The 17,453-nt window shown below is 41.7% G+C and overlaps 1 protein-coding gene across 3 annotated transcripts in view; it reads right to left on the bottom strand.

The window, feature by feature from the left end:
• The window catches only part of Gpr155 (G protein-coupled receptor 155), a 54,085-nt gene extending 37,142 nt beyond the window's left edge, over positions 1-16,943 (bottom strand). For 2 of the 3 annotated variants that reach the window (XM_004660328.2, XR_006636851.1), the window contains exons 1-4: positions 16,808-16,943; positions 11,015-11,505; positions 2,810-3,209; positions 200-365 (exon numbers count right to left, since the gene is read on the bottom strand). In XM_004660328.2, the coding sequence (XP_004660385.1) occupies positions 200-365; positions 2,810-3,209; positions 11,015-11,474 (1,026 nt within the window). In that variant the 5' untranslated portion in view covers positions 11,475-11,505; positions 16,808-16,943. Of the gene's footprint in view, positions 1-199; positions 366-2,809; positions 3,210-11,014; positions 11,506-13,830; positions 13,884-16,807 lie in introns of those variants that run through there. The other variant, XM_045148249.1, reaches the window with a different exon arrangement.
• Positions 16,944-17,453: the final 510 nt, after the last annotated feature.

The raw sequence follows: 17,453 nt of genomic DNA, 5'->3' as shown, positions 1-17,453 counted from the left end.
CCAAAAGACCAAGATTTGATTCCCCAGGACCCATGTAAGCCATATGCACAAGGTGGTGCATGCATCTGGAGTTCATCTGCAGGGGCTGAAGGCCCTGGAGTGCCCATTCTTTCTGCCTCTTTTTTTTTTTCCCTCTCTCTCAATAAATAAATAAATAAATAATTTTTTTTTTTTTAAGTAGAAAGCTATGTTCACATACAATCTCTACTTCCATGTTGAACTGTGTTGCAAAGATAGCCACTCCTGGTGCTACAGGAAAGACACCATATAGAAATGCATAATTTGATAAACTTGTGTGGTTCACTATACTGTCCCCCTTGTCCAAGAGTTCCACCATTTCTCTGCACAGAAGTGGCAGCACCAGGCTGGAAAAAGAAAAAATGAATACTTGAGTTAATATCAAAGCATGTTTCCCCTAAGCAGTAGAGTACACTAGTGCATTTGGAATTAGACTCTTATTCTTTTCCTGCTCCTAGGCAGTCATACAGTCCATGTTTCACCTTTCCTGAACATTTTGTTGGAAGAATCAGAAATTCAACTAGAAGCCATTTCAAGTGTTAACAATACCTCAGAATAATTCAAATATTAGGGATTATGACTTTCCATTTTTCTTGCAAAAAAATGGTAAAGGTTGGAATTATAGCTTTTTTTCTTGCTTTTTATACTGGTTCACTGAAATGTGAAAAAAGACTGAGCTTGGTGGCCCATGCCTTTAATCCCAGCCCTTGGGAGGCAGAGGTAGGAGGATCTCCATGAGTTTGAGGTCATCCTAAGACTAAATTATGAATTCCAGGTCAGCCTGAGCTACAGTAAGACCCTACCTCAAAAAGAAACAAACAAACAAAAAAAAAAAAATAGGGCTGAAGAGATGGCTTAGAGGTTATTAAGGTGCATGCCTGCGAAGCCTAAGGACCCTAGTTGAATTGTCCAGGTCTCACGTAAGCCAGATGCACATGGTGGCACATGCATCTGAGTTTGCAGTGGCAAGAGATGCTAGCGTGCCCATTCTCACACACTCTCTCTCACCCTCTCTCTGTCTCTAACAAATAAATAAATAAAAATAAAATCTTATAAAAAGAAAAAAAAAACCAAAATAAAAAAATAATGAGGGGCTGGAAAGATGGCTTAGCAGTTAAGCACTTGCCTGTGAAGCCTAAGAACCCCAGTTCGAGGCTCGGTTCCCCAGGTCCCACGTTAGCCAGATGCACAAGGGGGCGCACGCGTCTGGAGTTCGTTTGCAGAGGCTGGAAGCCCTGGCGCGCCCATTCTCCCCGCCCCCCTCTCTATCTGCCTTTCTCTCTGTGTCTGTTACTCTCAAATCAATAAAAAAATGAACAACAACAATAAAAAAGAAATGTGAACAAAGAGAACAAAAAGATTGAAATTTTCATAACTCTCAAGAAAATTTCTAAACTTTTTTTAAAAGCCAAACATTGTGACTAGGGATTTAAACAATTCAGTTAGCAATAAGCAATGCTACTTAATAAAATTACAAAAAGTAGTTTCAAAAAATGGGCATAATTATCGCTCATCTTTATAAATTAAAAAAAAAAGTTTTTGCCAGGTGTGGTGGCACACGCCTTTAATCCCAGCACTTGGGAGGCAGAGGTAGGAGGATTGCGGTGAATTTGAGGCCACTCTGAGACTACAGAGTGAGTTCCAGGTCAGCCTGGGCTAGAGTGAGACCCTACCTCTAAAAACCAAACCAAAACAAACAAAAACAGTTTTGAGGCTGGGAAGATGACTCAGTGGCTAAAGGCGCTTGCTTGCAAATCTTGTCTTGTCAGTCTGGGTTCAGTTCCCAAGACACCCTTGTACGCCACATGTGAAAAGCAGCGCAAGTGTCTGGCATTCATTTGCACTGGCAAGAGTCCTTGGCATACTCATACACAGACAGAGATACAATGCATGGGCAAACTGTTTATAAGTTTAATGAATGGGGACTGGAACAACTGAAGAAAATGAAAGCCACACGTGGGAAGAGCCAGTTATTAAACAACTTCTTCAGGATTACAATGGAAGTACATTATGCCAGACCTAAGCTAATGGACTTGTCTTCAAAACCAGCAATTGCAAGATTGGCAGCACGGTCCCAGCAGTCTCCACAGAGATGCTTTTAGACATATTTTATCTAATTAAAAAGGGACTTAAAACCAGGCATGGTAGCGCACGCCTATAATCCCAGCACTTGGGAAGCAGAGGTAGGAGGATCAACATGAGCTTAGGACAGCCTGGGCTAAATAAGAATGTTCCACATCAGTTTGGCCTACAGACCATGCATCAAAGAGAAAGCACACAAACAAGAAGTACTCAATATCTAATAAGAATCAAAGACTCGGAAAAAATTAATTGGAATACTTATAAATTGAAGTTGGTAATACTACTTGCAACAATGGCAATACCAGTCAATACTTTGCTTCTGAGGAACATAGTATCACTATCAGAACTTATATTGATTTTTAGCTAGGATTGGTGGTGCATGCCTTTAATCCCGGCACTTGGGAGGCAAAGGCAGGAGGATCACCGAGAGTCCAAGGCCACCCTGAGACTACATAGTGAATTCTATCTAGGACACCCTGGGCTAGAGCGAGACCCTACCTCAAAATAAAAGAAAAGTAAACAACCTACATAGAATCAGGAAATCACTTTCCACAACACACCAACAACCCGTTTTCTTCTAAATCACAACTTCTGTATAAATAAGGATTAATACTCAAAGGGAATAGTTACAGCACACTTCAATGAACTGGTTAAGCAAGGCCTTTTTTCTTTTCAAAGTACAAATCCCAAGTTAAAAAGCAGAACTTACAGTTTAGCCGTGATGAGAAGAATGAGGACAACGAATGCAGACTTCTTCAGCCTCTTTATTTTTCCCACCATGGTAAGGCCAAGATAGAATAGGGCTGATCCCGAAAAGGAATTTGCAAGTCCATCAAGAAAATTTTCCATATATACAGGGATCTTTTTATCAAGAATAAAGTTGAAGGCTATGCCAATGAAGACCATGAATACTATTGGGTTCTGTAATACACGAAGAAATCCAAGTCCCACAATTTTCACTTTGTTTTGAGAAGGATTTTGAGCATCTTTTGACTTCTGGATTTCACAAAGGATAAACCCTATAGGGTTCAACATCATAAGAGATATTGGTGCCACCAAATAAATGTACTGGAGATATTCTGGGTATGTAGTTTGGTACAAAGCTTCAACTGCAAAAGAAGAATATTAGTTTTAAACTATTACCACAGAAACATATAAATTTGTACCTGTCATCATTACGTCACATTGCAAATTAGACTAAGCAACACAAAATGACCTCAATTAGACTATTTTTAGAAAGGCAAATGGTAGCAATAAAGCTGAAAAGGAAGAAAAACTTCTTACGTTAGATGCCATCTAAGATATTTGAAAATGATAGTTAACTTGAGAGCTTATTTTTAGTGGGTCTGGGAAGATGGCTCAGGGGTTCAAGGTGCTTGCTTGCAAAGCCTGCCAATCCGAGTTTGTTCCTCTCCAGCCTCCAAATAAAGGAGGACGCTAAGTGGAGCAGGCATCTGTGATCCCAGTACATCTACGGCAACTGGAAGTGGAGCCAGAACTCTGGAGTTCATGGGCCAGCTAGACTAGCGTTCACGTGCAGAAGCAAGAAGCCCTGTTTAAAACAAGGTGGAGGGCTGGAGAGATGGCTTAGCGGTTAAGCGCTTGCCTGTGAAACCTAAGGACCTGGTTCGAGGCTCGGTTCTCTAGGACCCATGTTAGCCAGATGCACAAGGGGGCGCACATGTCTGGAGTTCGTCTGCTGTGGCTGGAGGCCGTGGCACACCCCATTCTCTCTCTCTCTCTCTCTCTCTCTCTCTCTCTCTCTCTCTCTGCCTCTTCTCTACCTGTCACTCTCAAATAAATAAATAAAAAATGAAAAAGATAAAATAAAACAAGGCAGAGTGGACAACAAGCACAGACACCCTGAAGTGATCCTCTGACCTCTGTGCACATACACATACAGACGCACAAATAAAAATTAAATTTTTTTTGTAAAACCTAGCCATTTTTACTAAACAGAATCTAAAATTAGACTTTAAAAAGGGGTAGAATTATAAAAATTTAAAAAGAGCTCAAAGTAGAAATCTAGTAGAAAGAGCAACAAAATGTTTGTACCCATGATATAGCTTTACCCTATATGAGGCAGAAGTCAGACTATAGTCAGATTACATGAGAGTGGAGACAAGAAACTAAAACAGAGCATTGACGTAAAAGTCCACACTGCCCAGAAAGAGGTTTGATGACGGGAAATAGCTGACAGGAGATAGATCAGGGACTGGAAGCCCATCATGAACTCCAAAAATTAAATGCAGTTGGAAGTTTAAGAATTTGTAGTTAAGTCAGACTGTGAGATATTGAATTTAATATTTTCCAGATGTAGTACTAGGTCTAGGATGTGGCATGTGTGTTGGGGGCTGAAAGGGAGTAAAGGCATCAGGGGAAATGGGGGGGGGTGTCTAGGAACACTGGGAGGGCACAGAATGTGAAGGGTAATTCGGCAGGATGCAAAAGTCAAACGAGAGAATGGCAATGTTGGGATACAGATGAGAGGAAGCCAGATATTAAAGTCTGCAGTGAATGAGAGGAAATTACTAGAATGTTTCTGACTACTTGGTAACTTCCAGCTGTGGGGTTTTCCCTCAGCTGGGCCTGGGCTGGCTCTGCCCAGACCCAGCCAGGAGGGTGCCCTAGATCTTTCTCTACACATGGGCTCCTCTATCCCCTCCAGCTCCCCACATGGCAGAAGCTCCTTGAATTTTCTTTTCTCTTTTCTTCCCATGCTTTTCTTATTTCCAGGCCCTCTATGTGGGATCTCTAATCAGCCATGTGGGTGTCTTTCCTTGGCTGTGTACTTCCCTCAATAAATACAGTAATTGGCTGGGTGTGGTGGCGCACACCTTTAATCCCATTACTCGGGAGGCAGAAGTAGGAGGATCACCATGAGTTATAGGCCACCCTGAGACTACATAGTACATTCCAGGTCAGCCTGGGCTAGAGTGAGACCCTACCCCAAAAAACCAAAAATAAATAAATAAATATAGTAATTTATATAATTTTAAAAAAAGGGAGCTGGGGCTGGAGAGATGGCTTAGCGGTTAAGCGCTTGCCTGTGAAGCCTAAGGACCCCGGTTCGAGGCTTGGTTCCCCAGGTCCCACGTTAGCCAGATGCACAAGGGGGCGCACGCGTCTGGAGTTCGTTTGCAGAGGCTGGAAGCCCTGGCGCGCCCATTCTCTCTCTCTCCCTCTATCTGTCTTTCTCTCTGTGTCTGTCGCTCTCAAATAAATAAATAAATAAATAAATAAATAATTTTTTTAAAAAAAAGGGAGCTGGATAGTGGTGGCACACGCCTTTAATCTCAGCACTCAGGAGGCAGAGGCAGGAGGATCACTGAGAGTTCGAGGCCACCCTGAGACTACATAGTGAATTCCAGGTCAGCCTGGACTAGAGTGAGACCCTACCTCAAAAAACAGAAATAAATAAATAAATTACTAGAATGAGGATGAGTGGGCTTCAAAATAGTTGCTAGCAACTATGCAGAGTGTAATGGCATTCCAGTGGTACAAGGTAGCTTTGAGGATAAGGATATAGTCTTACCTACCCTTTGCTAATGTGGCGTATAGGCTATGGGAAAATGAGCAGCCTCCAGCTGAGAGAGATGGAAGGCAATGAATGCTTTCAGGGAAGAACAGTGACGGTGCCTATGAACAACACTGGGGAGGAGGAGACAGGATGATGTCTAGAGCTGGCTGACTAGCTTATCTAGCCAAATTGGTGAACTCTAGATTCAGTGGAAGAGCTGTCTCAAAATAATAAAAGTGGAGAATACAGGAAGACATCTAATGTCAACCTCTGGCATCCACACACACATGTATCCACATGCATACGAACACAAAGATGATAAAGAGAGGGCTGGCGAGATGGCTTAGTGGTTAAGGCATTTGCCTGCAAAAGCCAAAGGACTTTGGTTCGACTCCCTAGTACTCATGTAAGCCAGATAGATGCACAAGGTGGCACATGCATCTGGAGTTTGTTTGCAGTGGCTGGAGGGCCTGGCACACCCATTTTCTCTCTCTCTCTCTCTCTCTCTCTCTCTCTCTCTCTCTCTCTGTGTGTGTGTGTGTGTGTGTGTGTGTGTGTGTGTATGTCTGCCTCTTCCCCTCTCTTGCTCTCTCAAATAAATAAATAAAAAATTTTTTTAAAAATGATAAAGAGGTAGGAATAGAAAGTTGAACCAAAGTAACGTTTGGGAGGGGAACAGAGTGGAGTCATATAAGTGAGTTTTGAACTAATGGAAACTCGGGAAAACAACAAAAGCTTCACTTCTTTGCTCAGATAGCATGTCCCTAAGGACAAACTAATTACTCTGATGAACTTATTGTTTACTAAAGAACAATAATGCTTGAGAGACAAAAATATGGCTATGTTAGGTTTGTGAGAAATGATATAATACAAAGTATGTGGGCTATATTTTGTGGGTAACTTAAGGGACTTTTCAAGCATCTGAGAAACCATGATGACTTTAGAATGTAAATGCTACAGAAGATGTTTCCTCAAAGGAAGTTAAGTGAGTTGGATTAGTTCCTGAAGACAGTAAGGATTGGGGGCCTGTCTAAAAGCATAAAATATTGTTTTCAAGTTGAGGAATAAAAAGTGCCAGGCATGGTGGCGCACACTTTAATCCCAGCACTCGGGAGGCAGAGGTAGGAGCATTGCTCTGAGTGTGAGGCCACCCTGAGACTACATAGTTAATTCCAGGTCAGCCTGGGCTACAGTGAGACCCTACCTTAAAAACAAAATAAAAAAAAACCAACCAAACAAACAAACAAACAAAAAACAGGATAAAATGTGCACTGCCATAATCATTCCAAGGAGAGATGCAATCATGTGAAAAAATGGAGATTAGGTTTCTCAATTTACATTCAGATAAAATGACAGAGGCAGGAAAACATATGTGTTTACTTACTCAGGATACATAAGTTCGGTTAATGTCAGGCACGTGATCCATTAAGGTTATGTAACTAGATTATATAACCTTTAGAGACATTCACCTTGATCTCATTAGCTAGAGAATTGTAAGATTCAACTCCTGTTTTTCCCTAGCTAAGCATGGATGGAGAGGTCTTTTGGATTACCAATTTATCTTGAATCGGACAAGAAAATCTATATAGTTTATATACAGGTTATTTTGAAACATGATGAAATTGCTAAATTAAGCTCACCAAACATATTTTCTCATATAATTTTTCCTATGAGAACACTTGCATTACTATTAACTGTATTCACCGTATTTTACAATCTAGATCTCTTGAACTTATTCTTACTGGCTAACTGAAGTGGGTTTTTGTTGTTGTTGTTATTTTCTTTTTACTTTTTGCTCATTCTGAATTATTAGGCAGGTTACGATTGGGGTCCTTTAGCTTCACCAAACAAGTGTAACAGAGCAAAAAGAGTATAGTCTAGTGGGAGAGCAAATAATTGTGATTAAATACTTGTTAAATTACTAGAATAGAGCTCCACATGGGAATTTTAATGTTTCTGCCCTTCATTTCCATAATTACTTAACATTACATCTTCATAAACTGGCACTGCTTTCCTTTTGTTATCAATCTGAAGATGGATTTTCAAATCTGAAGGGGAATAAATATGAATACAGTGACCTATAGCAACTAAAATTAGATTTATAATCATTATATCAACTATTAAGTTCTAATTAATTAGTGATTATAAATAAGGCTTTGGGAGGGAGGGGGATCTCATTATGAGAAGTTATATAGCTTTGAAGAACTGAGAGATAAAATTAACCACCCACTGTGGCTCCTATTTTGATTCCTACAGGGTTTCAATCTCTAACAAATAACAGAGACCTGACAAGATCATTCTATTATTCAATGGCATATAGTCAAATGCTTCATTTCCTCTCTGTTTACAGCTCAAGCACTAGACTATAATTATGATTAGTCAGAGTACTTATGCTATCAGCATTGTTTGAGGAATAAATAATGGGATTTAACTATGTCCTATTAGTATTTTTTTTGTTTATTTTTATTTATTTGAGAGTGACAGAGAGAGAGAGAGAATGGGCGTCCCAGGGCCTCCATCTGCTGCAAACGAGCTCCAGACGTGTGTGCCCCCTTGTGCATCTGGCTAATGTGGGTCCTGGGGAATTGAGCCTCGAACCTGGGTCCTTAGGCTTCACAGGCAAGTGCTTAACCACTAAGCCACCTCTCTAGCCCCTGTTAGTATTTTGTTGCTGTTGTTGTTTTGGTTTTTCAAGGTAGGGTCTCACTCTGGTCCAGGCTGACCTGGAATTAACTATGTAGTCTCAGGGTGGCCTCGAACTCACGGCGATCCTCCTACCTCTGCCTCCCAAGTGGTGTGATTAAAGGCGTGCGCCACCATGCCCGGCTTAGCCCTTATTAGTAATTTTAAAGGCAGGGAGCCCTTCTGATTTGCTGAAATCTACATTTCACCTTGGTAGATTCTCAGTTTCTTCTCACACTTGGATTTTTTAAAGAATTGTTCTAAAAGACAGTGAAGCCCAATGTATTAATCTGTCACTTAAAAAACATAAATTACTTTAATGTAATTTTATAGGCAATCATAATTGTCATAGTATATAGAAAATGGACAAGTAACTATATGTTTTTTTTTTATACATTAACTTACCTACTTTGTCCTTGCCAGCATTTCTTAAGTCACCTGTAAATTGGACATATGTGGAACAAGTGCAGCCTTAAAAAGGACATTTCCAAGTCGGGCATGGTGGCGCACACCTTTAATCCCAGCACTTGGGAGGCAGAGGTAGGAGGATTGCCGTGAGTTCGAAGCCAGCATGAGACTACATAGTGAATTCCAGGCCAGGTCAGCCTGAGCTAGAGTGAAACCCTACCTTGAAAAACAAAAACAAAAACAAAAAAGAAGGAAAAAGAAAAAAAAAAAAGGACATTTCCTTTAATTTGTGATTGATACTCCTCTGTGAACAAGTGGGAATTCTCAAGACAGGTTGTAAAACAAACATAAAGAAAGGTCTTCTCTCTGGAGACAGTCTTCTCTTCTTACCATGTTCAAAGGCAGAAGGCAGATAGACACAGACAGCAATAATAACCTCACGATCAGACATGTGGTTCTATGGTTCAGTGCCACACCTTCCCATTTACAGGCTTATGAGAAAGCTGTCCATATCACTGGTTTTTAGTAAAGTTATAGTGTACAGCCTGACATTACAAGAATTATTATTTGTGGTGAAAACAAACCTACAATTGACAAACATTCTCATCAGGGAAAGTTGGGCTAGCACACTTCTGGGAACCTGATTATTACCAGATTTGCTGATATAATACGAGACATAAGAAAAACAGTAATGAAAATGGCTGGTTGTATTTATTTGGAGACTGGCTTGATAAGAAAAACAATTAACCTACTAATAGGCATTTATTTCCCACTACTGCCTCATCTTTTAAGGATAAAAAATTTTGATTCTGTCTGAAACTAATACATTATAAGGAATAGCTGGCTCTTCTAATATGGACTTGGATGTTATATAACTGTGTAGTGTAAGTGCCCAGGATTTAGAAGCAGAAAATCTAGATTCAGGTCTCAGTCATTTGTTAGCTACATGACCTAAGTTACAACAATCTCTCTAAGCCTGTCTTATTTGAAAATGGCAGTGGTATTTGCCCTCTCCAAATAAAAAAAAGTATATAAAGTTACAAATGTTAGTTCTTTTGATTATGAGCTTACTAATCTATGAAAGCATGAAACTATTCACTTCTAGCTCATGTCTAAAGTAAAAGAGAACATTATTAATTACATACTTAATGCTGATAGTGAACCACTTCTGGGGTCCTAGTACTACAAATAACTTGATCATCTACATTCTTACCTCTCCTAAAGAAATGAACAAACATATTAACTCATGCTCTTTTATCTCAAAATTTAGTAACCTTACAGGAACACCTACTCAATTTCATAGTATTTATAGCTCAGTTACCTAAGAGTCTAGTTTTTCCTCCCTCTTCAGTCTCCTGACTTACTCAGTGTTATTTGATTTATTTGGTATTTTTCTATGTCAAAATAGAAAAAGAGCCAGGTATGGTGGTGCATGCCTTTAATCCCAGCACTCAGGAGGCAGAGGTATGTAGACTACTGTGAGTTCAAGGCCATCCTGAGACTATATAGTGAATTCTAGGTCAGCCTGGACTAGAAAGCAAGTGCCTTAACCACTAAGCCATCTCTCCAGCCCCTATTCTTTTTTTTTTAATAAAAGAGGGAGAGAATCGGCACACCAGGACCTCCAGTCACTGCAATGATGATGCATGCACCATCTTGTGTGCATATGCGAACTTGCATGCTTGCATCACCTTGTATGTCTGGCTTATGTGGAATCTAGAGAGTCGAACATGAGTCCTTAGACTTCTCAGGCAAGTGCCTTAACTGCTAAGCCATCTCTTCATCCTGTGAGCCATTCTTGAAATTAAAATTGTATATAAGGGATGGAGAGATGGTTCAGTGGTTAAGGCACTTGCCTGCAAAGCCTAACAAACCAGGTTTGATTTCCCAGTACCCAAGTAAAGCCAGATGCACAAAATGGTACCTGTATCTGGAGTTTGTTTGCAGTAGCACTATTCACTGATGCACTGATTGCCTCTCTCTCTTGCTTTCTCTGCTTGCAAATAAATAAATAAATAAATAAATAAATAAATAAATAAATAAAAATTTTATATGAGATAACTGAGAAGAAATAGGATACTATTTAAAAGATTATCCCCAAAGTTATTAGGATATGATTATCTATTTCAGGTAGATGTTTAAAGATCCTTAAACTCTAAAGTTAAGAAAAAAAAATCTATTTTAGGGAATCTTTAGGGGAAAAAACATACAAGGACAAGAATCTGTCACTGACAAATGTTTAGATAAATCAAAAGCTTATTATCTAAAATACTTAAAATTTTTACAAATTGCAAAATAACTTACCGATAGGATATCCCAAGGCGAAGTCATTACTTTGTGTGGCAAAAATAGGGAATAGTCCAGCTTTGCTGAATCGACTGTCAGGACTGGCAACCAATAAGGTTAATACGCAGACAATTAAAAATACTGAGGCTTTGCCAATTAAGATACTATAGAGGAAAGCCCAATCCACATTGGAAAAATTAAGTACAACCATGTTTTTGAATAATAAAGCTGGAAGTGCAAATCTGGAGACAAAATTTCCCAGTCCTTTGGCCTGTGTTGACGTTATGACATTGGCCCTTCCTGCTATGTAGCCACAAAGAACTATGCCAAAGCACTCTAGTAAGGCTGGGAAAAGCCTTGTTATTGACATGGAAGGCGAGTCATGAGTGGAATTGAACCCATGTATGACTGCTGTTGACAGATTCCCATTCATGCTGACTGCAGTGGTTGAGTTCTCTGCAGGTAAATAAGAAGCCATTCTCTCTCACCCTCCAACTCCAGTCAGATCTCTGGAAAGAAAAGAAGATCCAGAGTTATAATCAAACTGCTAACTGAAATGGACCACTGAAAGGTTGAGCTTATTCACATATTAAGTGGCCAAATAAATACACATACTTTTTTCAGACTACCATTGGGGATAAAAATGGAAAAGGGAAAGGGGGGCTAGCAATAACCTTTTTACTCTAAAAGGTAGGTCAGCTCAAAATATTTATGTTGCTGTTCTAATTTTAGTGTCAGGTGAGTAAAATAAGATCCACAAATACTATAGCTGCAATGATGCCCCATGGTGCTCTCTGGGGCTTCACAATTCAGATCTGTCTCGTGGATAAAAGGAGGCCCACAGTGTCTGCGGATTGCCCACTGACATCCAGATTCTGTGGCAATTTCAGAAATTCACAGGGCTAGATCGAGGAGTCACACTGGAAAGGTGGGTCCCTTCCAGCCTGTGACTAGGCCTGACTGGAATGAAGAATTATGATAGGGCATCACTTAGCAACTTTGAACCAGGAACATATTTTTATGCTTCACTGTCCTCGCTTGTGATGTGGAAATGTTAGCATCAACTGCACAGAAGCGCATGCAAGTAAGCTTATGATCTAATCACGTCTGCCACACAGAAATCATTTAGCCAGAGTTAGATATGACTTTCCACGGAGTAAAAAGGGGCCATGGAGGACAAGATGAAAGTGATGGCATTCCACCCACCAACTTTTATTTCTTTGTATAAGCACACACACGGGCCTGACAGTCCCTTTGTGCCACAGGGGACTTGACAGCTCACTATAAGATATACTCTGCCATCCACCACTGCCCACTGAACTAACATGAACTCATCCTCCAAACTCAACCACAGGGCTCAGGAGTCATGTTACCATGTAAGGCTTTCTCAAACAGGATCCCAATCCTACCCTTGTCCCTTCTGTCAGTTTGCTTATATTTACATCAGAGTGACTTATTTGGCTTACGTCTATCTCCTTTACCAGACTTCAAGTGTCACAGAAGCAAAGACCATACACATTTTGTTCACTATTTTTTCCCTAATACCTAGCATAGTACCTGACACACATACAACACTAAAAAGAATTTTTTTTTTTTTAATGAATCACTAAGATAACCTGCACTTAAATAAACCTCCCTATCCTTTCATTGTCAGTGGTCTCTTTTAGGCATTACCTAGTATGTGGACAGATAATTGTTGTTGTTGATTTTCAATGATACCATAGTCTGTTTTTCACTGTAGCAGCAGGCTCAGAAACAAAAAACGTGCCATAAAATGTTCTAAAGATGTTCATGAAATTTTAAAGAACACAAACATGTGGTAAAATGTTCTAAAGATGTTTGTCCAAAAGAAATGCTAAAGCAAGGAACAAATTCTGTGGGTTAATATGACAATTCTCAGACTTTCCTCTTGCTGCTAGGGGCACAATGAGCAAGCAGTAACTCTGAAACTAACAGGCTTTGATTCGTAATTTGAAATGATATACAAAAACAATTGCCAATACCTAAGCAATTATTCTGGGTTTACCAACTAAAATGGACTTACATAAGGTAGAAAGGAAAAAAAACAAAAGAAAAAAAAGCCCATGCTTCCTGGAATTTACAATGCCCAGGCTAAGTTTTCAAACACCCACATCACATTCAAAAGACACAGATGGCAGGCCAAAACATCATCAACTGATCCGTGCAAGAGAACGTTCTCTGTGCTACCCTACTGTAAATCATTTAATCTGGATTAAGACAAGAATTTTTTTCTACTGGTATTAAATAGGAGTGGTCTGTATAAACAAAACCTACAATACTCACAAACTTGAAGTTTACCAAATAAACAACAGATTATATCCTAGGAGAGCAACTGGTTGGTACATCTAGCTACACTTGAAGGAGTTGGTCAACAATTAATGCAGGTGTTAAAACATTTGAGCCCTTATGGAATGAGTACTTGAAAGGGTAGTGACAAAGATGGTGATAAGCCAGTCTAGTCTTCTGATGTTTTCCAAAAGTTCCTTGTATTTCTTTGCTTAGAGTATTAATGATTCATTGTGTTCACAAGCTCCTATTTAGATGAAAAAAAGTATCCAATAATGTAGCTAGTTACTTTGTAAGCCACATTTTTTTTTTTTCAAGGTGGGGTCTTGCTTTAGCCCAGGCTGACCTGGAGTTAGTTTCAGGCTGGCCTCAAACTTAGTGATCATCCTACCTCAGCTTCCCAACTGCTGGGATTAATGGCATGTACCACCATGCCCAGCTATAGTCCATATATATTTTTTTGTTTGTTTGCTTGTTTGTTTTTGGAAGTAGGGTCTCACTCTAGCCCAATCTGACCAGAAACTTACTCTGTAGTTCCACGCTGGCCTCGAACTCACGGTGATCCCCTACCTCAGCTTCCCGAGTGCTGGGATTAAAGGCGTGCACCACCACACCTGGAAAAAAATTTTTATTTATTTGTGTGAGCGCATGTGTGCAAGCGAGTGAGAGAGAGGTGGGGGGGTGAGAATGGGTACAACAGGGCTTCCAGCCACAGTAAATGAACTCCAGACACATGTGCCACCACGTGCTTCTGGCTTATGTGGATACTGGAGAATTGAACCTGGGCCCTTAGGCTTCTCAGGCAAGTGCCTTAACTGCTAAACCATCTCTCCAGCCTTGTAACCTACATTTCTTTCTTTCTTTTTTTTTTTTTTTTGTTTGTTTTTTGAGGTAGGGTCTCACTCTGGTCCAGGCTGACCTGGAATTAACTCTGTAGTCTCAGGGTGGCCTTGAACTCATAGTGATCCTCCTACCTCTGCCTCCCGAGTGCTGGGATTCAAGGCGTGCGCCACCACGCCCGATGTAACCTACATTTCTAATGAAACTATCAGTAATTCAGTGAAAAGAGGAACAGATTCCAGGCCTTAATAATGATTATCAACTCCCTGGGTCAATTATTCTGCCTTCTGAAACTGTTGGCTTACATATAAGGAGAGTGGGAAAACTCCTTAGAAGAAGCATACTGTGTGGAAAGGTTATTTTACACACAACTTATTACAAAAATAAGCCTTCAAGAAGTTGTAGTCATTACTGCTAGAAGCTGTAGTCCCAGTACCAGATGGGTGCCCAGTATCTGTAAGCCCAGCAATAAGGCAGAAGCAGAAGGATCACAAGCTCAAGGCCATCCTATGCTACATAGTTAAGACCCTGTCTCAAAAAAACAAACTGGGTATGGTGGCACATGCCTTGAATCCCAGCACTCAGGAGGCAGAGGTAGGAGAATCACCAGTTCAAGGCCATCCTGAGACTACACAGTGAATTCAGATCCGCCTGAGCCTAGAGTGAGACCCTACCTTGGGGGGGAGGGAATAAATAAATAATAGCTGGGCATGGTGTTGTAAACCTTTAATCCCAGCACTCAGGAGGCAAAGGTAGGAGGATTGCTTTGAGTTCAAGGCCACCCTGAGACTACATAGTGACTTCCAGGTCAGCCCGAATTAGAAGGAGACACTACCTCAAAAAACAAAAACTACACACACACAGTATCAAAGAGGAGAGAGGAAGAGGCAGAGAAACTGTAGACTTGATAATTATTAGAATGGTAATAAAGTAAACAGCATTCATTGTTCTACACGAGTTCTACAGACATGCTTGGCATTAAAGATCCTAAACTAAACTAAAATAGACGTACCAGATGTTTCATAAAGTTACCAGTTCAGACGTGTTATATAGTTACAGTTTGTAACTGTTATATATGCAATTATAATTGGTTTTTATACAAACTAATTAAGAAAGGTTGAATTTAGTTTGCTCTTAAATGTTTGTTGACAGTGAAGGGAGAGCTCTTCGTTATTCTGAACATGACGGTCAATAGGTTTAACTTTAATTAACTGAAAATTAAAGGAAAATTTTCAAAGTAATTTTGTAACATTTTCTTTTTTTCTCAAGTTTTATTAATATTTTCCATGATTATAAAACATATCCCATGGTAATGCCCTCCTTCCCCCTCCCCCCCCCCCGCTTTCCCCTTTGAAATTCCATTCCCCATCATATCCCCTCCCCATCTCAATCATTCTACTTACATATATACAATACCAACCTATTAAGTACCCTCCTCCTTTCCTTTCTCTTCCCTTTATATTTTCTTGAATTACAAAAGCAACATCTACTGAAGCAAAATCAAAACCAAAATGACTTCTGGCCCGATGAAGATGCAATTCCCAGCACTGGGGAGGCACTGGCCAGGGGGATTACAAATTCAGGACCAGCCTTGGCTACATACAGAGTTTGAGGTCAGCGTGGACTACATAAAACACGATCCCAATAACAACAACAAAGACTTCTAAAGCTTTATCTCATTCTATTTTAATCATTAAAAATATGCTTCTCAAATCATATTTTATATGAACAGGAACTACAACAAGGGAAGTTTAAAAAAAATTACACTCAGTCTTTTAATGTAGAAAAACAAGACTTGTTACAGAAGAAACAAGTTGGCCTGTCACAGCAGACGACCATTCACTGGGGCAGAAGCTAGGGAAATGATGCACACAAACCGTCTAGCCACTTCACATTTGCCTTAGGTACACTCGTATTACAGGTAATTGCTATAATCAAGAGAAAATCAGGCAGAGGGTATTAACTTTAAAAGAAAAAACTTTATGCTCTTGGACTGTCCATCTCTCAAACGCAATATCATTTATCCCGTGGGAAAAGCCCAATACAGTGTGGCACTATTAAACACTCTCCAACATCAACAGGCACCCCATTCATCCATTCCCTCTTAACTTGCAGGGGACCAAATGTCCTCCCTAGAGGCCGCTGGTTGGGAGAGCCTTTTCCCCTTGTCCGCAGGGGCAGACTTTGGCCTTCCAAGATAAGGAGTGCAGAGTCCCAAATGGATGTCCCCAGAGGCCACCCACACCTAGGCAAGCAGCAGTGGAAGTGGCAAGCCAGGGCACAGGAGTCACGACGTCACGGGAACGAACACGCTCCCTAAACGGGTAAGAGCAAATTTGGAGCAACGCTCCGGGTGCCCGGGCAGCAGCCCCCGGGAGGGGTGGATTCCGAGGACACTCCTGGGACAGAGCGAGGAGTCCCGAGGGTGACAGCGTGGGCGCGCGTGCATCGAGGCGCTGCCCACCCCGGGAGAGGAAGGCAGAAGTGGCACCGGAGGGGACCAGAGCCCCTTCGAGTGCAACCCTCCCGGGATGTGGTCCCGCACACCTCTACCGCGGGCGCGGGCACCGGGCCGCGACGCCCCGGGGTGGGGGCTGCGCAGAACCGGGCGCTGCCCACCTGCCCACACTCCGAGGGCACGGGCCTCGCTCGGGCTGGTCTCACCTGGCACGCCTCCAGCGCCGGGGCAGCGCCTGGAAGGAAGCCGGTGCTCGCAGACGGCCGGACAGCGAGGAAATCACCGTCATCTCCCGCTCCCAGCCCTCTTCCCCCAGCGAGCACGGCGTGCGCCCGCGGCTGCGGCTCCACCACGTTCCGAGAAAGGGAGGGGTGAGCGCTGCGGCCCTGTCAGCTCCTTCGGGCGCCGGCCCTGGCCCCGCCCCCCGGCCAGCCCCGCCCCCGACCCAATAAGCGGCCCCACCCTGCCTTCAGGCCCCGCCCCCTACAAGGCCCCGCCCCTCCATCCGGGTCCCGCCCCCCAGCGAGAGTGGGTCTGCCCGCCTCCCACAAGATGGCGTCCACCGGGAGGGATTGTTTCCTGTTTAACCCTCTCAGCTCAGACCCTGGCGGTTCAACTCAGCCTCCAGTGATCCGTCAGTTCCTCTCGTGGTTATCCTCGTCTTTTCATAGCATAGGATATAAAAGCAAAGGGCTGACACCTTGCCTGAAATGTTGCCCTACACTTTGCCCACTGCGCTATGACCTTGACTTCCCTTAATCTCAAATGAGATTAAAATGTAAGCTTTTAGTCTTGTGCTGGTCCGTGTCTTCTGTTTCTGTTATGGAGGACGCCAGTGTGCTGAGAAAACTC

Source organism: Jaculus jaculus, chromosome 4, assembly GCF_020740685.1.
Source record: "Jaculus jaculus isolate mJacJac1 chromosome 4, mJacJac1.mat.Y.cur, whole genome shotgun sequence".
NCBI lineage: Eukaryota > Metazoa > Chordata > Mammalia > Rodentia > Dipodidae > Jaculus > Jaculus jaculus.
This window is presented reverse-complemented; position numbering and strand designations above follow the sequence as displayed.